Genomic DNA, 25,816 nt, shown 5'->3' with positions numbered 1-25,816 from the left:
CGAGTGCTGCCTCCTCCCTTAAGATGCTCACCTTTGCTTTCCTCTTCTGCTGTTTGAGGGTTTCTTTTGCCTTCTCAAATTCTTTGAATGATTTTATCTGGAGAAGGGAGGAAGAGAAGCCTGTTGGCACAGGTAGTTCCTAGCCAGGTCTGGGCCCAGTGCCTAACTGGACCAGAAGGTGGACTGGCTGAGGGCCTAAGTACCTCTCTGGGTCATTGTGCCTAGGCTAGTCCCAGAAAAGGCCCCTGGGGCCCCGCACAACATAGGCTACTAGCTGTGGGGTGAGCCTCTCATCATGGGTGGTCTGAACACAGTCAGTGGGTTTGTGTGAGCCTCACTGCTTCCGTATTAATATCTTTCAGTTCCATTGTGAGTGGGTGGGTGAATAAGGGCCAATTCCTAAATTTGTTCCTGTAGGCATCAAAACTGATTTTGGAAAGTCAGAGCTAGAGATGCCTTAGAGTTAGTACTCAGATCTAGAAGGAATCTGAGGTCTCTGAGAGAAGCTTCAGTTTCTTGGACAACTGCCCTGCCCTGAGATTGTCTGGCTTCTGTTGAATTCTTCCATTTGGGGGAGTGGGCATCTTAGCAGGAACTCCAACTGCTCAAATTCGTCAGCATTTTATATCGGGTCAGAGGGCAAGGGATTTGCCAAGGTCATAGGGAAGTTTGGTAGCAGAGCTGGAAAGGAACCAGAGAGTGTCCTGACAAAGAAAGGCCCTCTAATTCTTACTCCTCCCAATAAGGGCAGTCTAATGTCCCTTCCTTGGTCCAGTTGCTCCCACCTGGGCATTGGACAAGGTGACCTGGGCCTGCAGTTTCTCCACCTGCTTCTTCAGTTCCTCCTTCTCCTCATTCATTCTCTCCCGGTCACTGCGCTCCCTCTGGAAGTCCTCCTCAAAGATCTTCACCTGGAGGGCACGGTGGGGTAGGTGGGGGGAGTGGGCATCTTAGCAGGAACTCCAACTGCTCAGGCCCACACCCCATGCCTCCTGCTGGAGGCAACTGATATCAGGGCTGGTTTTGCCCTGTCTCAGGGTCACCACAGGAAATGGGATGGGTGCATCCAGAGCCCCCGCCTACAACTTCAAACAGAGTAGTTCTGTGTCCTTCTAATATTCTGGGCTTCAAGGCAGGACTGTATTTGAATGAAAGATTCATGTTAAAAAAAATAAAAATAAAAGGCTGAAAGCCATCAACCAGTCCAATCCTTTCATCTGCCAAGGCCCACAAAGAGGCGGAGGCCACAGAGGCCACAGACCCAGTGCATGGCGGCAGACTGGAGTTCGGGTCTGCTGGCTCTCAGAGAAGAGGACACATCGCTCTCCCAGGATTTTGGGTGTCCGGGCAAAGGACAGGCTAGGCAGGGCCCTTGCTCCAAGCCTACAGCTTCACACCTCACAGCAGATCACTGAGATGCTGCCTGGGGCCAAGAAAATTTAGGGGATGAAGAGTTGTATAAGCAGCACAGAGACACAGGGGACAGCCATCACCTTTCAACGGCTTGCCAGTCTCCCATATCCCAAAGAGAAAGACTGTTTCACGCTAGTAAGTCTGTGCTATCTTTCCAGTGCTTGCCAATCTCTGAGAAAGAGGGCTCAAGTTCACAGTATTCACCAGGCAAGAGAATCCAGTTATAGTTCAATAATACCATTTTGCTTTTATTGTATTTATTGCTCACAGTTACTTTCTATTTGTGCCAAATAGATTTTTCCATGTATACTAGTTATAGAAAGTTCCCTTTAAAATAGATTTAAACTTAATTTTTTACACATAAGTAAGAACCAAGTAGGGCACAGAGATGGCTAAGTCATAAAGGTGGCAGAAGAGTGGACTTAAGCCAGAGACACGCTGCTGGAAACAATAAACCTACACCCAGGCAGGGGTCCTGCCAATGGCCAGGGAATGGACTCCTATTTACATGACCCCACGCCCATGCTGACTCTCAGGAATGCCCAACTCCCCTGCAGTCTCACCTGCTGTTTTAGTAACTCGTTTTGTGTCACCAGTTCCTGTTTCCTTAGGAGGCCAGCAGCTCCTTCTGGGCTCCCAAAAGCTGTTGGTGGAGATGACGGGGAGGCCTGGATGCTCAGTGCTTCCTCTAGAGCCTGGGATCAGGTAGAGAAGGGAGAGAATCATAGGGAACCTCTGGAATTCAGCCCCCTTTGGAGCTCATCCCCAGGGATCCTCTTCATGATAGTAATAATCACCACCACCAGTACAGCTTAATAAATGCTGCCCTATTTATTAACATTTTGTACACATCCCCTCATTTGAGCCTCTCCACAGTTCTATGAAAAAAAGACTCTGATCATCACCCCTATTTTACAAATGTGAAAACCGCGGCTCAGAGACCCAAAGTGACTTGTCCAAGGTCACACAGCTAGTTCGTGGCAATGTAGGAATTCAAACCCAGCATATGCTCTTAACCAGCAGGCTAAACTGTAGAAGGGGAAATCTCCTTCTCTTAACAGATGCAGCTCAATTCTTAGTATCGAGACCTAGAAAGAATCTGAGGTCCCTGAGAGATGCTTCAGTTCCTTGGATAATTACCTTACCCTGAGATTCTTCGGCATCTGTTAGATTTTTCAACATAGCAATCCATTCCCATTCAAGCCAGCCCTTCCACTTTAACTCTTGTAGTTACATTATGCTGGGTTTTAATTTCTTCTTATGCAAGATTTTATCTAACACTGATGATAAACTGAAACATCAACAAATAACATTTTGAAATAAAAACAGGAAAGCACCCTTAATCTACCATGTTCACCAAATAATGTTTTTTATGTAAAACACTATGCTCACATCTTTTAAAAGGCTTCTATTAACTGCTTTTCTCCTTTAACCCTATTAACTGTTAACTTTAGAGCTCTGGAACATCTCTCAAGGCTGATCACCCTTCATCACCACCTGGACTTCAGCCCCTGACCAGCAGGGACTCTGCATGCCAAGCCTCAGCATTGCTGACAGTGTCTCCTACAATGTTTCTGTCTCTGAGGGGAAACAGAGGGCTTTCCCAGCTGGGACTTGGGCCCCTGTTCAGTCTCCAGCTCCCTAGATACAAGGAAAGTGCTGAACCAGTAGCCAATTCAGGATGCTGTGAAGGGAAGTGATGGCTTCACTTTTTTCTTCTATTCCACTCCATTTTTTTAGATGAGAAAACTGAGGTCCAGGCACAGGGAGAGGCCTGCCTGAGGCTACCTGCCTTGCATGACTCATTCACACAGATGTCTCTGTTCCCAGCTCTTCCATTAAAGCCAACTCTGCCACTGGGCAGTACCTGCCTGGATTTAGACATCCAATCTCCCCAGCTGAGGGCAGATCATTTTTCTTCTGGGGAATAGGTCCCAAGGCCCCTGACTCAGCATAATCAATGACTATAAAATATCAAAACCAAATAGAGGGGGTGGGGTGTAGCTTAGTGGTACAGTACTTGCTAATATGGTCAAGGCCCTGGGTTCGATCCCTAGCACTGCAACAAACAAAAAATAAATAGAAAGAGATGCCCCAGCAGGGCTTCGACCCAGGGAAAAAAAACTCATGCTAGAGTCCACTGTGAACAGAGTCAGGAGACAGAGGGAAAGGAAAAACAATTAGCACAGAGGGAAAAGCTGAGCCACAAACTGAACAGCTCCTTCTGGCTTGTCAAGGGCTTCCTTTCAAAGCCCCCTCCTGTCAGCTTCTCCCTTAAACCCCTTGGCTGGAGGTAAAGCGGGGCTAGAATGCTTCCCACCAGGATTCAGATGGCAAAAAGAGGCTAGAGTGGCTAAGCTGGGACCAGAACCAGGCCTTAACCAGGCCTGTCCCATTGCAACTTATCCTGGTACAGACAAGAGAGTTTCTAGTTCACCCAGCCTCCACCCTGGGTACCTGTCCCCCCAGATCCCACTTCACAAGGGTGAGACCCCTGGGCCCGTGCTCATCCATTCTCTTCAGTGGTGTTTCCTGAACACATGCTTGGTGCCAGCACTGGGCAATGCCCTGGGTAAATGCCCTGGTGAGGATGTGTGCCTCATTGCTAGATGGAAAGACAGTAGAGGAAGGAACTACCAGGGAATGAGAAAGGCTGTGAAAAGAGCTGCTGAATTTTAGGAGTTTAAAACAGGGTGATCTAAAAGATACCCAAGGAAGGCTTTGTTGAGTTAGTGATGCTAAAGCTCACCCTGAACAATCAGTAGGGCTGGTATCAGGGTGAAGGGCAGCACGTAGAGCATCAGAGTAAAGGCTGGCACTGCTGGAAGAGGCAGCAGGTGCAAAGGTCTAGAGGAGAGCGAGCCCAGGCTCCAGCAAGGGCTAGATCACTCAGGGCATGGGGAGGCAACAGTAAAGCAGGCAGGGACTGTGACGTCAGCTCACTGACCAACAAGTCACCTCTCCTAGGTTGAGGGCATCAGCAATGGGGTGGGTCTTCTTTCCCTCCCCATCCAGGAGACCAGAGCCAAGATGCCTACCTTGTTGAGCCGCTGGATCTCCTTTTCCTGGTACTCTCGCTGCCGCGTGAGCGGGCTCAGCTGATCCTGCAGGTACTTGACCTTCTGACGCAGCTCCTTGGCCTCTGCTGTCAGCTGCTCTTTGTTGTTCTGCAGGGAACATGGGGTTGGTAAGCAGGGAGCCTCTCCAGGAGGCCTTGACCCCCTGTTCTGCCTGCCCCAGCCTCCCTCATCAACACCTCCTTCTCTCTCTCAGCCACCTTCTCGCAATGCTCATGAGTAAGGCACTTGATAAAAATATGGTGATACCCACACAATCTTGCCCTCAAGGAAGGGATGCCTGGAGGAGTGAAACTAAGTTCTGACACCAGCAACTCCATCAACCAGCAGAGATCCTGGACCCCATCCTAGCCCTTTTGTTTGAGCTTACTTAAATGCCAAGGGTAACAGGGTTCTTAACATGAGTCACAGAGGAACCTTGGGAGAGCTGTGCCTGAAACTGAGCGTATAACTGTCTGTGTCTACCAGATTCGCACAGGGCTCTTTTGTGATCCATGGGGAGTGAGGAACTATTGACAACTTCTAAAGAAGCTTTCAGCTTGTAGTCTCTTAGATTAGAGGATAGATGATACTCAAGGACATAAATGTAGCTCCCAGGTGTTCCTCTAGAGAGAAACACACAGGTAGTGTGGAGTTATAAGAAAGATCATCGCATCTGAGAAGAAATCAGAGAAGGTGTCAAGGTGAGCACCTCTGTCATAATACTAGGAAACCAGGATTTCTGCATCACAGATAGCCCCAGCAAGTATGGCCACTACGGATAGCATAAAGACACAGGTCCCGTAATCAATGGAAAATGGGGAGGTGACTTACTTAAGGCCATAGCACTCTGGGCTAGAATCCAGGTGTCCATTACTCTTTCTCCTTCTGGTCAAAGGAAGTGTTCACTACAGTGGGCAGACCAGACACACCCCAAATAAACTGTATTTCTATGTGTCCAAATGTGAAAAACGGTCTGGAAATAGATGTACCAAAATGGTACCAGGGGTTACCTCTGGGGAAGGCCCAGAATTGGGGTAGTAAGTATTCCAGGAAAACTTTCACTTTATTTGGTAGTGTGTCAACATTCTACAATGGTGCATTCACAGCATGAGGATCAGGAGAGAGACCACAGGGTCAGCATTCACCCAGCCCTGTGTGACCTTACTCGTTATTCCACAAACTAGTAGGTGAGCTGCTTCCAGCCAGAGATGGCTCAGGCAGCCTTGGTCAGAATACATGGCAGCTGCCCAGAACTCCCTGCTTAAGAGGCTCTAGAATGAAGCATGGCCTCTAGTGCCAGGTGCTTATCTATAGGGCCACACTCTGGAAACATTCCACTGTCAGATTCCAGGGATTTGTCTCACATACTAAAGTGAGTGAGGGGACCGTGAGCTAGGATACCTGGCTGCGAGTCATAGAACATAACTATGCACTCATGAGAAAACCCAGATGGTGTCCTCTCAACTAAATCTTCAAGGTAAGGTAGGGGGTGGTCACAGATGCAGGCTGGCTGCCCAGATAAGCCTCCTGGGTGCCACATGCTCATGGAAGAAACTCTGAAATGCAATTCATGTTTAAAATGTCCTTTAAAAAATCTAGGCAAGGGGCTGGGGCTATGGCTCATCGATAGAGCACTCGCCTAGCATGTGCAAGGCTCTGTGTTCAATCCTAAGAACCACATAAAATAAATTAAAAAAAAAGGTATTGTGCCAACTACAACTGAAAAAATATTTGAAAAAAAATCTAGGCAAAGTTGGGTGTGGTGGTGAATGCCTATAATCCTCAGTGACTTGGTAAGCTGAGGCAGGAAAATGGCAAATTCAAGGTCAGCCTCAGCACCTCAGTGAGGCCCTAAGCAACTTAGACTCTGTCTCAAAATAAAAAATAAAAAGGGTTGGGGATGTATCTCAGTGGTAAAATCCCCTGGGTTTGATCCTCCTGTGTGCGTGTGTGTGTGCACGCGCGCGTTCACACACACACACACACACACACAAAGTCTAGGTAAAAGAAGCCAGCGTCCAGTTCCACCAAGGGATGACATGGTGACATGAGTAAAACTCCGAAGGTCTGGGAGTCATGTGGCTTTTCCTCTTTAAGCTGCTCCAGGATCCTGAAGGGCTATGGATGGCATTAGTCACACATGCTTTGGCAGATGCCATTTCTTCAAGGACCTGCTGGTCCTCTAGGCTGAATCTGGTCCCCATTCCCCATTCTGTCCACTCTCTGATTCCAATAACTTCTTTGTAGTACTTAATATACTTTCACTTCAATTAGTTGTTTAGCATCTCTTCCCCAGTCAGGGCAGGGTTGGATAGTTCACATTGAATCTCTATGTCCAGCTCAGTGCCTCAGGCATGCTCTGGTGAAAATTGACTACACAAACGAATAAATAAAGCTTTGCCTGTTAGCACCTCCCCTCAAAATCCTATCACTATGCTAAAGAGTTGGTAGAATGGTCCCTCCAGACTGCTTCTATCATTCATATATATATATATATATATATATATATATATATATATATATATATATATATATATATATATATTTTTGCTTTACTGGGGATTAAACCCAGGGGTGCTCTACCACTGAGATACACCCCTAACCCTTTTTATTTTTTTAAGACTTTAAGACAAGGTCTCCCTAAGTTGCCCCAGATGGCCTTGGATTTGCAGGAGGAAGATGCCACATAATTGGGATTACAGGAATGTGCCACAGGGCCCAGACTGGATCACTTTCATGTATCATGTGCTTCCTGTATAATTTCTATTTCTTACAGAAATCTTTCTATAAGATTTTTTTGATAAGTTTTGAGAAAATACAAAATAATTTTAAAAAGAACTACAGAGTAAATCATTTTTTCATATGTTACTCTCTAAATGGTTTTACCATTTAGAAATAAAATAAATAAAAGATAGGTCACCCTTTGCCTTTCTCCTTTCTTCAAGACCCCTGTCCATATATTCACACACATATATGCACTGCACACATGCATACACAGGCATGCTTAGTCATAAGGTCACTCTTATGAATTTAGGATTTAATCTTCTTTCTTTTCACAACAGTTTTTCTATACATGTTTATACATCTAGATCAAGTTCATTTAAGAGAGCTTGAAATGTAAGGAGAATCTGCAATAACCAATCACAGTTTCTGAATTTTTAACTACTTGTGATACCTCATGGGAATTTTTTTCTCTTTACACATTTTTTATTGGCGCATTATAGTTGTAGGTAATGATGAGATTTGTTGTTACATATTTGTACATGCACAAAATATAACAATATAATTTGGTCAATATCATTCCCCAGTACATCCCTCCTCCCTTTGGGCTTCCCACCCCTTGGTCCCCTTCCTTTACTGATCTCCCTTTGATTTTTGTGAGGCTCCCTCCCGCCATCTTTATTTTCCATTTTCCTCTCCAACTTCCACACATGAGAGGAAACACTATCAGTTTCTAAGACTGTAACTGAACAAACCTCACCGAAAACAAGAAAATGTGAAAAGCAATAGCTAATCTAATCGTTTTTATTTTCAGAAGGGAAACTGAGGCAAAGGGAAGGAAAATGCCTCTGCCCTTGGCCACACAGCTCTTGAGCACTTGAGCTAGAACCTCTGGGCCTCCTGACTCCACCCTTGGCTCACTGACTCCATGGACTGGTGGCTAAAAGGGAGGGGAGGTGCTGAAACCACAAGGCACAGGGGTCACACTTGCCTCCTCCATTTCAATCTTGGACTTGGCCAGCAGGAGCTTGCGGTCAAAGTCTCGCTGCTTCTGCTCCCGCTCAGCTTCTAGGTCAGTCACCTGCTTCTGCAGGGCTGCCAGCTTCTGGCGCAGCTCAGTGATCTGGGTTCAGAGGCAGAGAAAGGGACTGCATGAGGGCCAGGGAAGGGGATGTGCCTGGGACGTGGGCAGGGCTTGGCTTCTATGGGGCCTCTGACACTGCCACGGAGCTTCTCATATGGACCATCCTGGGGCTCAGCGTGGCCTCCCCACAAGGCTCAAAACTGTTGAGAAGGAAGCAGCAAGACTAAGTATGCCCTAAGAGCCCAGCCAAGAACCCCCCCACCTTACCTTCTGCTCATATTGCTGCTTCATGGACCGGAAATGCTGGTCCCATTGCTTATTCACTTCTAGCAGCTGTGGGGAAAGATGGGGGTTAGAAGCAGAGAAGGAACACGGAGCACCAACACTCCATGACTTAGTCAACACTAAGACAGGAAAATAGTAATCATTTTGGTGTAGGATCATGGAGCATGCACCTTTTCAGAGGGCAATTGGATTATGTATTAAAATTTCATGTTTTTATTATCTTGAACCTAATACTTCCACTATGAAAAATTTAACCAACAGAAACACTTACACAAGGTGCAAATATATATAGACTGATCATCTTAGCCATGTTTATATTACCAAAAAAAAAAAAAAAAAAATCCAGAGGCCAACATTTGTGTAGAAGATAGGTTAAGTATACTATAATGTAAAAATATACTGTAGATATTCAGAAAATAAGGCATCTACTACATTTTCTTAGTTCAAAGATAATACTAATTATAGGCCCCCTCTTGATGTAATAATTCCTCAACTCTACATCATTAAATAAATAAAACAATGGGAAAGGGTATCCCAATTTCAGAAACATTATATGTGAAAAATATTTAGAACTGAAGGAATATGGCATATATAGATAGAAATAAGTACCCTCAAAGACAGCTGATTTTAAAAGAAAAAAGAGTAATTTATAAAGTAGTTTGTATCATTTTATTTTTATGCATTAAAAAACTGAGAAATATGGAATAAACTGGTATTAGTTGCTGTTATCTCTAAGAAATGATATTCTCAATTTTTTAAAATAATGAGCACTGCATTACTTTTTTTTAATAATTTTTTTTTTAAGAAAGAGAGAGAGAGAGAGAATTTTTTAATATTTATTTTTTAGTTTTCGGCGGACACAACATCTTTGTTTGTATGTGGTGCTGAGGATCGAAGCCGGGGCGCACGCATGCCAGGCGAGCGTGCTACCGCTTGAGCCACATCCCCAGCCCCGAGCACTGCATTACTTTTGAAATCTAAAAAGAAACTTAACAATCACCTAAAATTAATATGCACGTAACAAACTTTCAGATGTGAAGAAGGACAGAGGGGCACAGGCTCAGGGTCTGGGAAAGGAGCAGTGAGGAGAAAAGGAGCCTAGGGAGGAAGGATAGTACCAAGGCCACTAGAAAGAAACTGGGCTTTTACCTAGGCCTGGAAAGACCACGCTGTGTGGGGGAGAAAGGTGCCGCAGTCTGGCTGGGCACAATCAGGAGCCACTTGTCAAAAGAAACTAACTTTATTTTTAGAACCACACACGCCAAACAAAATAGCCTCTCAGGAAAAACCCTCAGAGCCTCAACTGCCACCACCGGCTTTCCACAAGCCTCTCTCCCCCACACCAGCTTCTCCCCACCTCCCACAATCCTCCTGCTCTTGAGGCCGATTGGCTGGGTCACGTGGGCGGAGCCAAAAAAGTCCCCCAATGAGCAGCTCCGTGGTCTGAAAGGGCAGGGAAACAGCCCAATGAGCATCACCGCAGAGGAGCCAATCAGCTAGATGTTGCTGGGGCCGAGGAGCCAATCAGCTAGATGTTGCTGGGGCCGCTGTGAGCCAATCATCAGCCAGCAGCTGGAAGTTTGCTGGCAGCTGGAAGTTTGCTGGGGCCCCTTTGGCTGTGGCTCTCAACATCTCCCCCTCTCTGTTTAAACAACAAGCATGTGGCTTAGGGACCGTGCCTGTTAGGCAGTCCAATTCAACATATGGTCCTTACCCGTCATCGGATGAACTGACCTCTAGGCGTCAGCCTCCTGTCTTAGGTTGGTACCACTGCAATTGGATCATACCCGTCACTGACTACCGGTCCAGCATACAGCCATACTTGTGGATAGGCCTTTGCACCTGTGGGGGGGTGAGGTTCTTTGCCTCACCTCTGTTGGCCCCCAAATTTTAGACCATCACTAGTAGAGGAGGATGCAAAATGCCATGACATTAAGCCAATTGAGGGCTCCTCTGAAAAATTGTACCACCGGTGACACCATCAGCAAAAATACTCCAGCACTACCACAATTCGCTGTACCAACAGATAGTTCACAATGCATACAGGTGAGCTCACAATGTGTCCAGGCAAGTTCTGCAAGCAGTTCAGTGATGGCTATTGTAGAAGCTGTAGATTGGTTTTATCTTTGACTTCACTAGCACTGGGATGAAGATAGGAATTCTGGCAATAATGGCTAAAGAAAAAATTATGTAACATTACAGAAGGCACTAAAAGAAAACAATTTTCTTAACAATTTACATTGTCTTCACCGGCACTGGGATGAAGATAGGAATTCTGGCAATAATGGCTAAAGAAAAAATTATGTAACATTACAGAAGGCACTAAAAGAAAACAATTTCCTTAACAATTTACATTATCTTTAAGAGAATTATTAAATATAATGAAAAGCTGCCAGCAGAAAGGTGGAGAAGGAAGACCATGAGATACCAGGGGAGAGCCCGAAATTTTGGAGACTCTGGGCCAGTGGGAAGTTGTGTTTCAGGAGGGCAGGGGGCCCTCCTTCATGTCAGACCCTCCCTGAGCTGCAGGTGCAGTCAGAGGAGTTCTCTGTCCCCAATACTGAAACTCACCTGAGCTATCACCTGTTCCCACCATTCATTGTGTACTTTGGGAGCCTTCTTAAACCCTTCCATTGTCCCCAATAATTTCAGGTTGTGCCACAAATTCCATCTCCTCAGAGTGACCCCCGTGGGCAGTTCAAGAGAAGACAGCAGACCTCTTCCTTGGGTGTATGGTTCAGTGGTCACCATGGCAACTCCCCATGGTAACTTGGGACTAACTGGAACCTAGAGGCCAGGCGAGTCCTTTATCCTGCTGGTCCCAGGAGGGAAGAAGGGTCTTTCCTGACTACCCCTCCAGCCACTTACCTCCATGCGCTGCTGCTCCAGCATCTTCACCTTCTTCTCAGCTGCACCCAAGGCCCCCACCTCTGGGACCTTACCTGCCATTACACCAGCCTAAGGAGAAACACAGAGGGTCTTTACCAAAGCCTTGAATAAAAATTGTCTTACCCATACACCTCCATGGCTCTAGCCCTCCCACATCCGACTTCTCTACTCCTCCCACCTACTAAAACACTGATAACCATCCCAAGCATGACTCCCCCTTCTGGAAGTCATGATGAGGCTCATGGTGGCTGCCAGATGCTGCCCCCTCCCCACAACTGCCTTCCCTGCTTAAGCTGTATCTCCCCCCTCTGGCCACTCTCCCTCTGCCTACACACATATGGGCCCAAATACTCTGGCCTATGAGCAAGGAGTTACATAGTTGTTAAATAATTATAAAACTTTTATAAAAATTAAAGATTTATAAAATATTTTAAAATATTTTTCATATAAAACAAAAGTGTATGTGTATGCATGATTGATATACACATATGTATTTCCAGCTCTGTCCTCTGGAAGGGCCTAAAACTGACACGGTAGCAGTAAGCACACCTTGTACGCACAGCTTAGTTTCTAAATACCATTTTCCAGTAAAAAAAAAAAAATCAGGGGTCCTTGGAGAAATGAATTTCAGAGCAGGGGCAGGGAAAATATAAATTGAATTTGAGTATCATATAGTGCCAGAAAGTAAGGAAGTGCTCATAATAATAAAACAACAACCATAATAACTAATAGTAATAGAGACATGGGCTGGGATTGTGGCTCAGTGGTAGAGCGCTTGCCTAGTATGTGTGAGGCACTGGGTTCGAGCCTCAGCACCACATATAAATAAATAAAAAATGAAGGCCCATTGACAACTAAAAAATATTTTTAAAAAATATAGGCATATCAAAGGGTCACAGGAAACAACTTCAAAGAGCTTCCCAAGCCAAAGCTTAACAATCTGAACAGCTAAATCAAAACACTATTGGGTTACAAACCAATGTACAAAACAAGTATCCTTGAAACCATACTGATAGCAAGAAATAGCTGAACAAATAGATAAATAGATGAGAAGGGATAGCTCTTCTTTGTAAGAGAATTTCAATTAATAAATATGGAAAGAATGAGAGAAATAAAATCATCATTAAAATACTACAGTAATCAGGCGTGGTGGTGTACAATTGTAATCTTAGCAGCTCAGGAGGCTGAGGTAGGAGGATCACAAATTCAAAGTGAGCCTCAGCAATTCAGCTAGATCCTAAGCAATCTAGTGCGACTGTGTCTCTAAATAAAATATAAAAAGGTCTGAGGATGTGGCTCAGTGATTAAGCACCCTCTGGGTTCAGTCTCTGATACCAAAAAAAAAAAAAAAAAAAAAAAAAAGCTATAGTAATACATACTGCAGAAGAGATCCACCAGTGTGTTATGTAAGTGCTAATCAGTGAAGTTAAGGAGAAACAGGGTGTTTGCATAGTCTCAAAGTTTCTCCTCAAAAGTAGTTGTTGATTACTTTTATGAGTCAGTTTTATCGTAGTGCAACTTAACAGTAGCACCTTTGCCAAGTGATCAAGGTTAGCAGTAGTAACATATTCTGACATCATGAAGCCTAAGATGAGGTACTGAGAAGGGGCCAGCAAACTTCACTTGTGTACTCAGAATGTCACTTCTGTGAGACTCTTGCCAAATCTGTAACTGCAATCTAATCTTTGGAAAACATTAGGTAAACCCAAGTTGAGGATCATTCTACAAAACAAGTAGCCAGTATAGCTCAAAAGTGTCAAGGGCATGAAAAATGAGGATCAGATGAGAACTGTCACAAACTGGAGGAGACCAAGAAGACTGGCCTCTTTCATACCTCCCTGACAACATAATACAATGTGGGATCCTGGATTAAATCCCAGAACAAATCAAGACACGAATGAAAGACTAGTGATATCTGAATAAAGTCTGCAGTGTAGTTAATAGCATGATACTGTGGTTAATTCCTAGTTTTGGTAACTGAACCATGATTATTTAAGATGTTAACATTAGGGGAAGCTAGAGGAAGGGGATGTGAGAAGTGAACTCTGGATTGTTTCATTTTTTGTTGTACAAAGTTATCTCAAAATGAGAAGTTTTTAAAATAAAAATCAGTAAATAAAAAGTGTTAGGTGAAACCAAAGAATAATGAGTGTAGAATTTGAACACTGGCTCTATCTCCAAGCCCTTCTGTGAGGTAGGCCAAGACCTGGTCCTCTCGCCCTTAATATGAGATTAACAGACGATGGTCTATGCAGGCCCCATATGGACCTCTGATGTTTGAGTCCACTCTCTGACTTCAGTTTGTCCTGGAGTCATATTCTATTTTTATATTCTCTTTATTCCCTGCCTTCCAATTCACCTCCATGCTCTCCCAGGCTTGTGAGGTTCAAGTGCCTCCTACAGGCTAAGGCCTGTAAGAACACTATGGCAGCAGAAGCGAGGCAGGGAGCAGAGAGCTCTCTCCAGGTAAGGTCACCTCCTTTGAGAATTGGGAGACAGGTCACCCTCTTGGAACCTGCTGTCTCCTGGAAGGGAGCTGTGCTTATCTGTCATGGTTGATGGCTACTGGGAAAGAAAGAAGCAGGAGAATGCCGGGCTCCTGGATGGCATGCTCTGAATCTCTACCGAGAGCAATCTATGTGGAAGAGTAAGAAAGAACTGTAGAGTTAGCAGACCTGGCTGCTACCACCAAATGTACCATTAAAAGCAATAACTGGGGCTGGGATTGTGGCTCAGTGGTAGAGCACTTGCCTAGCATGTGTGAGGCACTGGGTTCAATTCTCAGACCACATACACGTAAGTAAAATAAAGGTCCATCAACAACTAAATATTAGAAAATATCAGAAAAAAATTAGAAAAATATTTAAAAATATATTAGAAAATATTTAAAAATATTAGAAAAAAGGCAATAGCTAATGCTTACCATTTACTCCAATAAACCACCTCATGTCCATTCGCATCACTAAATCTTCCCAACAATTCCTTGTGGGAGGTGTTACATCTCCATTTTACAGAGGAAGAAACTGAAGCCCAGAGTGTATATGTAACTTGTTCAGGGTCATAGTGCTGGCCTGAGGTGGAGCCAGAATTCCACCCATATGCAGCACCAGGGCACAGGCTTCACACCTCCCTGGAATACACGCCTCTCATGGGACCAGAGGCCCTGGATCCCAAGCACAGAGATGTCCTAGGTGTATGGGCAAGTCCACTTCCTCTTTCTGACAGGCCAGTAAGAGCCTCTGGCCTTTCAAGATAAGTCAGGTAAGATAAGATGATACAAAAGGTTTTGGAAAGGCCGGCTGACAGAATTCCATACCTGAGGTGACTCAGCACCTAGGAGAGACCAGAATTCACAAGCCACCTCCTCAAGAGGGCAGGTAAGGCAGACTGAACAAGAGAAGGGTTTCAAGGGCTGGGATTCAGAAGGCCAAAAGTGAGCAGACCTTGGCCATTTAGCAATGGGTTTCCCTGACCATGCCCTTGCCTGCTTGATAGCAGGTGACACAGGAATCTGAACTGCACAATGACACATGACCTCTTCAAACCTCTTGCCACAGCTGTAAAGTGGCAAGCCCTGACTACCTCAGTGTAGAGAGAAGGCCAAAATGGGATAATTGTTTTGAAAGTCCTGACTCTCTATTGCCACATAATAATGAGGAATTATACTATTAAGGTAATTACTACTATTTCATAGGAGTAGGGTTTGTCAAAGACATTCAATTACTATGTAGCTGTTAAACCCCACTTAAGGGAAAGAATGCACTGAGAAAGAGTTGGGACTCAGGGGTATGGCAAAGACTGGGCAAGGGGTTCTTGGGACCAGGCTGTGTACCAGGCTTAGAAGTGGAGGCAGGAGGAGGAAGTGGTCCAGCTCTGTGGCATTATCAAACCATGCCCGTGGCCAGCACCTTCTTCTCTCCATTTCAGAGGCTTCTGTGGAGCTTAACAGAATCCCCAGAGATTGTTCAACCCAATGCCCTAATTCTGCCTGGAATACAGGTATGTTAAATTGACTTTTGGGAGCTGCCCTTTAAGAAAGATCTTGACAAACTGGCATTGTTTGGGGAATATTGCCCAGACTGAGCCAAAGACTCAGTGCTACCTTCTATAAGCAATGGCCAAAGGAATTGCAGTTAGTCAGAAGAGAAGGCCTGTCAGGGCCACAGGGCTATGCGATGCCAGCAGTTCTTAGCTTGTGTTCCAGGGAGTGAGACATTCTGTGGGGCGGAAGCAGAATAAAACCTGAAAAGTGGAAGCTCCAAGGAGGCGGATGCTAGGTCAAGCTATGGAACTGCATCTACCAACTAGAACTTTCTCCCAGCAGAACTATGTGCAGGAGGTAGTAAACTCACTATCACTGGAGGTGGTGAAGGGATGCTGGGTACCAGCAACTGAGGTTGCTGTTGAATTTCTGACCACATACCTGCTGTTGTCCAGCCATACCCTTCTTGCTGTTACCCTCCAACTTTGGTGAGCCTGGCTGACCACAGGCACCCTCTTTGTTGCTGCTGCTGCTCATCAACAACTTCTTAAGCTCCATATTTTCTTCCCTGGGTTGGAGGCAAACAGAGAAGTCACAACAGCAGCACTAGGTTAAAGAGTCAATAGGGCTTTCTGACTTACTATTACATGAGTTGCAGAGGTGTCCTGGGAAGCACACCAAGACCCTGAAACATACTTAAAGGAGAACCCTGAGGGACACCAATAAGCCACATTGCTGGCAGTCTGATCCTCAGGGTTTCCCTAATTCTGGCATGGCTGTATACATGATATCTTCAAAATGCATGTAAACACTGCAAATCTGGGTCATATTCTAGTGAGAAAGCTCCACCTTCTCCAGTTATTACCATATGTCTTGGGTAGAGCAGGAGAAAGCCTGATCGGTCCTGAGCACCTCATCAACATGTGCTAATATCCTGTGTTAAAGCAGAAAGAGCAGGATGTAGGACTCAGAGCCTTTTGTGGGAATAGTATTTGGCTATCACCTATTAACATTTCTTCATCTTCACTGGATTTATTTTTAAAGTTATCTTCTATTTAGTATAGGTAATGCTGCTTTCCATTTTTGCGATACTGGGGACTGAACCCAGGACCTTGCACATGCTAGGCAAGTGCTTTACCACTGAGCTACATTACTTGTGTTTTTAATTTTTATTTTGAAACAAGGTCTTGTTAAGTTGCTGAGGCTGGCCTAGAACCTGTGATTCTCCTGCTTCAATTTCCTGAGAGGCTGAGGTTTCAGGCATTGGCCAACATTGTTTAGCTTGTACTTTTGCCTTCTAACACATGAGTCACTCCTCCAGCCTGGGTTTTTGGACTCATGGATGGAGTCAGCATGGCAATAACTTGTTCATCCAAAAGTTAATAAAGATGAGCTCATTCAAAATGGCACAACATCAAGTTATCACAGCCTGGTCCCAATAAGAAGTTATTACTTCCTATTGATTGTAATAAAGGGATGGTAGGTAGGGGGGAGACAGTGACAAGTCTTGGCTTGCTGACCCAGACTTCCCCTACATGTACTCAGCCCAGCTGGTACTCAATGGGATTCAGCACTCATGTTACCCAGGACCATAGTGTTGGCAAGAATTGTGGCCACACTAGTGAATGCACAAGGAGACCGAGGTTCTTATTGTGAGACCTAAAGCAAGTCCCTTGCCTCTCTCTGGGCCTCAGTCTTTCCTCACACAATGACGGGTTTGGCCTACATGATTGCAAAGAGCTTTTTTGAGCTCTTATAGTCAAGGATGTGTGTGTCCCTGGATGTGATCCTGGGCCCACTTTACATCATGGTCACAGAGAGCCTCGGTGAAATGAAGATTCCTATGTCTTACCTAAGACTGGCCAGCTCTGTCTTGCAGAGGAGGGAGGGGTTGGAGTATAAATTTGTAATGCCCCTGACCCTCAGTTCAGATTAGATCTGATGTTCTCAGGAAAACTGGTGCAGGATGGCGACCAGCAGGGGGCAGCAAAGTCCTGAGCCCTCCCCCACACAGCGTGCTAGACAACCAACAGGCTGAGGAGACAAGTTCCCAAGGCAGAAGGACAATTTGTATTAACATTCTGCATTTCTCAAGGTACTCTGTACACAGACACTTCCCAAAGTATGAGAAGAGCCAGACAGAAATACCAAAGGAGCCAAGAGATTGGGCTTCTGAACAGGCCTCCAGAGTCCTGAGTCCTCATCCCAGAAATTAGTGCTATGCCCCACCCCCGCTCCTTCCACCTATCCCTTACTCTTCACTCCTTCTCTAGGGGTCTGGGCTTACCTCAGCCTCTCAGCAGCCTGATCCCGCTGTTCCAGGCCCTTGTCCAGCTTGGCTTTCAGGGCTTCATTCTCCTTCCGAAGCTGTTCACATAGGGTCTGTGGGGCAGACAGGTGGGCAAGGCCAGGTAAGGAGAGGGTACATCCCAAATGCAGGTTCATACCAGGGAACAGGGGAGTGGCTCCTGCTGCCCAGGTACCAGCACCTCATCCTCTTTGGCCTCACCCAAACACTTCCGTGCCAGCTGGCCCCTTCAGGGTCCTCCACGCATCCTCTCCCTCAGGAGGAGGCTATGAGGACACCTGACCAAGAATCAGTCACAGGCCTCCCAGTCCTCTCGCCCATTCCCCATCAGTGAGCTCCACCCCCTCTTCCTTCACCACTGTTCCCACTGCCCACCAGCTAGGAGACACACAGTGGTCAAGCCTTACGCCGTGGCTCATGCTTCACTTCTGAGATTTGTCCCCTCCTCTACAACTGCTCCTCCTCTGCCTCCCTTTAGGGTTGCTATGAGGGATGAGTAAGACCAAGTATAAGTGTCCTGGGAATGGACTGTCACCTGATGACAGGGGAGGACTTATGTTGGGAGCCAGGCAAGGTGGTGAGTGGCCAGGCCCAGGGCCTTCCAGGTGAGTGGGGAGGGGCAGGTGCCCCCAGCATACAAACAGTGTCAGATGGAGATGCTGAATCTTTCAACAAATATTCACTGAGCACCTACTGCATGCCAGCTATGTGGCTATGTGCTTGTCCATGCAGTACCTTGTGAGTGCCTCACAACTTTGCCAGAGTGAGGTAATTCACCTTTATGTTACAGAGGGAGACTATCTGCTATGAAGAATCACCACCGGAGCCGGGCCCTGTGGTGCACACCTGTAATCCCAGTAACTTGGGAGGCTGAGGCAGGAGGATTACAAGTTCAAAGCCAGCCTCAGAAACTTAGTGAGGCCCTAAGCAACTTAGTGAGACCCTGCTTCAAATTAAAAAATAAAAAGAGGTGGAGATGTGGATCAATGATAGAGTGCCCCTGAACTCAATTCCCAGTAGCAAGTAAACAAGTAAGTAAGTAAATAAACAAATCACCAATGGAAGCCAGGTACTGTGGCGCAAGTCTATGATCCCAGCTAGTTGGGAGGTGGAGGCAGGAGAATGGAAGTTTTGAAATTCAGCTAGACCCCTAAGTAACTTAGCGAGATCCTGTCTCAAAATAAAATACAAAGGACAGGAGATGTAGCTCAGTGGTATTGCCCCTGGGGTTCAATCAAAGAGAAAAAAAAAATCACTACTGCAATTACACTCCATCTGGCACACCCTAACCTGGCATCTCTTTCCTCAGTGCTGAAAAAGCAGAGAAGGGAGAAGCAGAGCCCAAGGAGAGAGCCTGGGATTTGGCTGGGCAGGGACCTTGGTTCTCTAGACATTTTCCAACTGCTCCCTTCCATTCCCAGGCTGGGGACAGTGGTGCAATACTTTCCCCACAGCAAGGGTTAACAAGGATGCTTCGTATTCTCTAATGGTGCACCCTTGGGGCCTGGGACTCTAAGGAACTATGTGGAGCAGAAACAACCCCTGCCACCCAGAACAGGAGGGAAAACTGTCATATCTGGGGAGATTCCAGAGTTGTCCGCTTCCTTTCTGACTAATGCAGGAGAGTCCTGGAAGGTCTGAATGGAGAAGAAAGCCTTGCCCTGGAGGGTGGCTGAACAATGTGGGGCAGAGGAAACAGAAAACAGTTGTTACTGGCTTTCCCAACGTCTCAGCAGAGAATTCTGTGCCATATCTGTCCTTGAATGTTGAATGAACCAAGAAACAAATCAAAGGCTACATTAGGAGGAACCAAATTAATCTATCTCTGCCCACAGGCTACGTAAATACAAGGGATGCCGTAGCCACGGGGTTGGGCCTCCAGAGAATTATCTTGTTCCTGATCACTAAGGAAAGGCCAGAAAGAGGCCTCCCCTGCTGCCCTGTCCCTCCAGGATAGAGGTTGTTACTTTAGAGTCTCTGGTAAATGTCCTGGGCACAAAATGGCCCAGGATAGGATCAGTAAAGGTCAAAAGAGGATCACTTTCTATCACAGGGGCTAAGAGAGTTCACCTGTGAGTTTTTTTTTGTTCATTTTGTTCATTCTCTCACTCACTCATTTATTTACCAAATGTGCTAAATACTGCGATACAATGGTGAATATATATGATAGTTAAGGTACCTGCCCCCCACAGGAAGCTCATGTTCTAGCAGAGAGAACTTGAAGAAAAAAGATAGATGAGCCGGGTGCAGTGGTGCACACCTGTAATCCCAATGGCTCTGGAGGCTAAGGCAAGAGGATCACAAGTTCAAAGCCGGTCTCAGCAATGGCAAGGTGCTAAGCAACTCAGTGAGACCTTGTCTCTAAATAAAATACAAAATAGGGCTGGAGATGTGGCTTAGTGGTTGAGTGCCCCCCAGTGCCAAAAAAAAAAAAGAAAAGAAAAAAGATAAAGATCAAACCAACTAATAAAATTATTGCAAACTATGATAACAGCTAAAAAGAAAACAAACAGGAGCCCTGATATAAAAAGATAACAGAGGTTCAGTGGGAATCCTTTTAGGAGGCCAGAATCTATTCCCATTTGAGCTGGAATGTGGATGCTCAAAGTGATCTTGGCACACATGCTGCATCAGGTTCACTTTCCATGGCGTGGCTTGGACATCTCAAAAAGCCTTGGTGGCACTGGAAAGAGCTCCCCTCCCTCAGTCTTGCCCTGTATGTCCTGTGCAGCCCACTCCCGTTACTTCTCCAGCCTCGAGGTGGGAAGGTTGTCCTGTGTGCTCCTCAGTCCCCTATTCCTCTCCTCATGCCACATCCCCAGTCTGGACATTCCTGCTGTTGTCAACCCAAGGGCTGACCACAGTCACACAAGGTGGACTTCCCTTTCTCCCATCAATTGGGCATTTGAATGTCTGTTGACAGGAGCAAGATCAGAGACTGGCACAGAGGGCGGTCTACAGGAGCAGAAGGGACTTTAAAACTGGTTCTGTCACCACAGTGAAAGGTGCTCATGTCCAGAGCAGGTCTAGGGGCCTCAGCTTCACTATCTTGGGAATGGTCACCATTTACAAATGGATCCTTCTCAGTCCAAACCCTCAAGGCTAAGATGACCATGATCATCCAATCCTAACAGTCACCACTTTTCTAGTATTTACATTGTACTAGGTACTTTCTGTACATTGCCTCATTTACTAGGGCAGTCCCAAGAGGGAAGTTTTCCAAGCACATGTTACTGACAGGGACAGTGGTAGATGGAGAGGATGAGTGACTTGCCAAGCAATAAAAAAAGCAAGGACTGGGCTAGGGCTGTGGCTCAGTGATAGAGCGCTTGCCTAGCATGTGTGAGGCACTGGGCTCAATTCTCAGCACTGCATATAAATAAATAGAATAAATGTCCGTTCATACACACATACACACACACACAAGGACCACATAAATCCCAGCCTAGCAAGGGAATCTGACCCTTCCCCAACACAGGGAGGCTTTATTTTTGGGTGGGTGGGGGGAAGAGTATGTTGGAGATTGAACCCAGGGATGTTCTATCACTGAGCCAAATCCCCATTTTTATTTTTTATTTTGAGGCAGGGTCTCATTAAGCTGCTTAGGGCCTTGTTAAGGTGTCAAAGATATTTTTGAACTTGTGATTCTCCTGCCTTAGCCTCCAAGTTGCTGAGATGATAGGCATGCACCACCGTGCCCGTAAAGGGAGGCTTTTAAGAATTCAGTCAGCAAGGTAGGTTGGGATGGTGGTTAAGAATATGAACTTTGAAATATGACAGATCAAGATTACAATCCCAGTTCTATCCTTTGGCAAATGGGTGACTTTGGGCAAAAAATATCATTTCTTGGGGTTGTTTAACAACCTGAAAAGACCACTCCTGCCTCAGGGACATATCCAACATACAAGGAGCTGACCTCTGGTCCCTCCCTTCCTCCACTTGCATGTGAAGAACAAAAGCAGGACCACACCCAGCCTGCCCGATTCCCAGCCTGCAGGGTATCCCCAATCATGCAACTGCATTGCCCACCTCATATTTCCTCATTTCCTTCCTCTTCTTCATATCTTCCCATAACTCCCTTACTCCACTGCACCACCCGGAACAAAAAGAACCAAATCTGCTGAAACAGAGTTCCCCATGGCACCTCAGGGTCCCAGGAAGGGCTGGAGGGTGGGGAAGCATTAGGGTGGGCAGTGCACCTGCCCATCCCAGGTGGCTCCCCCTCACCTGCCTCACCTGCAGGATGGAGGTGCGCTGCTCGTTCTTGTGCACCTTGGAGGCCAGCCGGTTGAACTCCAGGGCCATGCGGCCCAGATGGGTGAAGAGCTGGCTGTGGTCGGGCTCCTCAGCACACACACTCAGGGTGGTCTCCAGCCGCTGCAGGTGCAGCATCAGGTTGCTGTCCTCAGGGGGCAGGGGACCTAGCTCCTGGTGGAGGGCGGGTGGAGCACTCTTCACTCAACCTGAGCAGGCACTGCCAGCCCATTCTCCTACTGCTTCCCCATTCCTCATGACTTAGTTTCCCCCGTGGCCCCAGCTCAGCCCGTGGAAATTCTCCAGTTACACAGGTTCCCTATCTGGGGCTGACTCACAGGGCAGGACCCGGGACTCTCAGGTCACTGGTTGGTTCAACAGCACAGGGCCACCTTCCTCCCACACTCTAAGCCTTGTAGAATGCTCTGTCCTTCTTCACAGGCTTCTGATAAGGAGGAATTAATGCACAGGAGTGGCAGTCCCAGAGAAGGGGTATCCCTCTATATACCACTTCCTTAGCTCAGGGAGACCAGAGAGCCATGACTCATATGTGTCTTCTGGGGAATGTTCCACATAGTCATCTGCTTCTCAGAGGACCCAAGATTCAAAATAGGTGAGGAATCACAGCTTTAGACTTGTTTCAAAGAGTCCCAACCTAGTATAGTATATAAGAATGGAACAGACCGGGCCAGAGAGTCTAACCCCACTCTCCTGCTGGCTCTAGAACACTCCTACCACACATAGCCTTAATCATGCCTCTTCCTCACCTTGTCCAAGGACACACAATGGTACCTTACCACTGACTGCATGGAGCAGGTCTCCGAGGCCCTACAGAGCAGGTCCCACCTGCAGTGGCATCTGGCCAGCCTTCCCACCTTTGCCTGCATGATACCTCACACCAGGCCCCTTGGTTTTCCAGGCTTCATCAGGCAGTGTCCTTTCTGACTCTACAAGTCTTGTTTACCTTTCTCCGAACCTGCCCTCAATCCGGCTCTTTCAGCAGGCCTCCCCTAGACATTTGTGGAACCACATGACATCAAAGCTACAGGGACCTCAGGGTTTGAGTTGGAAAACTGAGGCACAGGGAGAAGGAACTTGTTCAAGGCCACCCAGTGAGCCAGTGGCAGAGCCAAGAGTACAACTGAAGTTCCCTGGGAGCAACCCAGTGCTCTGCCTTGCAGACCTCCTGCTTCCTGGAACCCTGCAACAACTGCACTTTCAGCAAATGCTGATTCCATGTTAGCACGGTATTCTGATGAGAGACAATGCTGCCTCCTCAACTCTGCTGCCTGTTTCCACACAGGACCTGAGGTGGCCAATGCTGCTCTATTTGAGGCTCATGAAGGACTTAGAATCCCTCGGATTTCTCCAGTTAGCCCACAAGCTTCCAGAGGGCAGGAGGTGGTCTTGTTTTGCATAGATGAGGCACAGTGTAGGGCCAAGGAGAAACTTCTTAAAGAGATACAGTTACTGGTCCAAGGTGAAACACACTCTGCCATTCTGGGGGATCTCACCTCCTCAGCCAGCATCTTACAGTCCTCAGGGACAGGACAGGATAAGAGACATGAGGTCCCACAAAGCAAAGAGATCCTTTCTAACACTCAGAGCTGCCTGATGTGGTAATAAGTCTCTCATCACTGAAGGTATGCTGGATGGCTACCTGCTGGGGTCCTGAGTGGGAAATGACATATAAGAGCAGCAGGAGGGATCAGACTAACAGTGAAGGGTTCGATTATGTATTGCTGGCAATAATGATTTAAAAAAAAAACAACTCCCAGTGGGAGGGGAGGGAGAAGAAGGTAGGAATTCAAGACCTCTGAAGAATTTTTCAGACTTTTATAATAGTTCTCCAATAAGTCTGTGTGTGTACATACACTACACACGCATGGCCTGTGTGTCTACGTCGAAAGGTTAGACTCCAACACGAACCCAGGAGGGAACACTGGGAGGAGCCAGGAGCCTACACAGAGGGTAAATCACCTGCCTTAAGTGGTCCTGGGCCTTCCTGACCGTTTCTTTCCCCACAGGCCAAGATCCCACAGACCCAAGGGGCTGAGTCATAATGTGTGGCCCAGAGGTCAACAGGGCTGGCAGAGTGCCCAGGTTTTCACAACAGTCAGATGCCCGTGTGTCCTGTCAGTGAAGTCACTGGCTCAGGGATTTGCATATGAGAGCGAGAAGCACCCCCTGCTACGGCCCCTCTGTGTCCCCAAGTGACTCCAGAGTGCCCAAGGGATCTGAGTGGTAAGCATGCCTTTCATGCAGGGACAGGTGACTGAGACAGAGAAAACAGTAGACCATGCTCAGGGGGCCTGGCCGTCCACTCACCATTGGGTTTCTGATGTGGCCGCGGCTTTCTGGTGGAGAATTCTGTTCTTCGGTGTGGACGATTTCAAATTCAGAGGAGGTGCCCTGTTGAGAATGGAGTTAGAAGTTGCCCAAGAGAAGATACCCCAGCTCTCTTCTGAGTCGGGCTACTGAGAGTAACAAGCAGGTAGAACAAAGGACAAGATCTCATCTCACATCCAGCTCAAGCAGGTGGCCTACTGTGTACAGAGGGAGCCAGCCCAGTTGAACTCATGGATGGCTACACATTGCTCCTGAGAGATCACAGGGCAGGATTCCTGATAAACACCTTACCCTCTGTGATCTGAGGGCCATACTCCTCCAGGCCCAGTTTCCTCATCCATAAAATAGCGATGTTTGACTAGCTGACCTTGAACTGCTAGCATTTCAGGGTCACATTTTTTTAAGGTCTTATACTTCTGAAACGTGTCCATGAACTTCATTATTTCTCAAAGAAAGCCATGAAGTAGGTCAGAGGGTTATATCCCCTTTGGACAGATGAAGAAACTGAGGTCATACAGTTTATTGTTAATATTAGCACAGGACTGGGCCCAAGACTGCAGATCCTGCTATGGCACCGGAGCTGTCTCCTAGGTCTGAGTCTGATTGGTCTTCCAAGTGATATAAACAGAGGTATTATTGCCTCCATCAAACAAGGTCCTGTGCTGGCCTTGCCAATCCAGTCCAGGAGATCTCAGAGCAGACTGATCTAAGAAAAGTGCCAAAGATGGTTCAACAAACATGGAGACTTTTTCAAATTCACCCAAATCCAAGGTGGCTAACCAATCCCATATTTTTTCACATCTCTCAGCCATTTCAAATGGAATTCACTGGTTGTTCAACCAACTGACAGGTCCATGGTCCATGTGAACCTGCATGTGGCTCTAGGATTCTCATTAAACCTGGCCTACAAAGACTATTTTAGCCTTCCCCTTGTCCTGGGATGGGGCAGGACAGTGGCAGAAACTGCCCAGCTTCCATCTGAGTCTCACAGCCACCATGACCCCAACTCTAGTCTCAGTCCTTCCCTAGAAAATCCTTTCCCCTCTACATTTTCCAGTTTGACCTAGAAAAAGGCCCTTCTCTCCCTGGACATGATCTTTAGAATGAAGGTGCTAAACTATATGATCCCTTGGGTGCTTTCTAGTCTTATAGTATCAAGAAAACCTTCCCACGCCAACTCTGCAAGAGATAGTTTCTGAGCCCTCCCCAAAAGTGCGAGTTCCAGGTCATGTGTGCCTGTCTTCCGCGCTCTGTGCAGTCAGTGCACACTGAACTTTGAGCAACTTAGTAAATGAGAAACTTCTTGGACATACCAGGGTCTTTCTGATAGTTTTAACTATAACTTTCATTTCAAAATGGGGAAACTGTCACTTCAAAAAGCTTGAGATTGACTTGCTCAATATCACCAAGCAAGTCAGAATGCAGCTCATGACTCAACCCTCTTTCTTTTTGTTCTGTTATCTGCCAGTGGG

The 25,816-nt window shown here is 46.5% G+C and overlaps 1 protein-coding gene across 8 annotated transcripts in view; it reads right to left on the bottom strand.

The window, feature by feature from the left end:
• Positions 1-25,816, bottom strand: part of Tnip1 (TNFAIP3 interacting protein 1) — a 51,754-nt gene that overhangs the window by 3,746 nt on the left and 22,192 nt on the right. For all 8 annotated transcript variants that reach the window (XM_058586547.1, XM_058586551.1, XM_058586546.1 and 5 more), the window contains 11 exons: positions 24,324-24,407; positions 21,978-22,169; positions 17,721-17,815; positions 15,875-16,001; positions 11,431-11,520; positions 8,545-8,610; positions 8,185-8,316; positions 4,452-4,580; positions 1,977-2,108; positions 786-911; positions 32-97 (listed from right to left, as the gene is read on the bottom strand). In XM_058586547.1, coding sequence (XP_058442530.1) covers positions 32-97; positions 786-911; positions 1,977-2,108; positions 4,452-4,580; positions 8,185-8,316; positions 8,545-8,610; positions 11,431-11,520; positions 15,875-16,001; positions 17,721-17,815; positions 21,978-22,169; positions 24,324-24,407 — 1,239 coding nt within the window. The remainder of the gene's footprint in view (positions 1-31; positions 98-785; positions 912-1,976; positions 2,109-4,451; positions 4,581-8,184; positions 8,317-8,544; positions 8,611-11,430; positions 11,521-15,874; positions 16,002-17,720; positions 17,816-21,977; positions 22,170-24,323; positions 24,408-25,816) is intronic.

The sequence above is a fragment of the Marmota monax genome, unplaced genomic scaffold (assembly GCF_021218885.2).
Source record: "Marmota monax isolate L192 unplaced genomic scaffold, Marmota_monax_Labrador192_F-V1.1 WCK01_AAM20220418_F8-fsc00415, whole genome shotgun sequence".
NCBI classification, from domain to species: domain Eukaryota; kingdom Metazoa; phylum Chordata; class Mammalia; order Rodentia; family Sciuridae; genus Marmota; species Marmota monax.
Note: the sequence above shows the minus strand (reverse complement) of the source record. Positions and strands in the feature narration are given on the sequence as shown.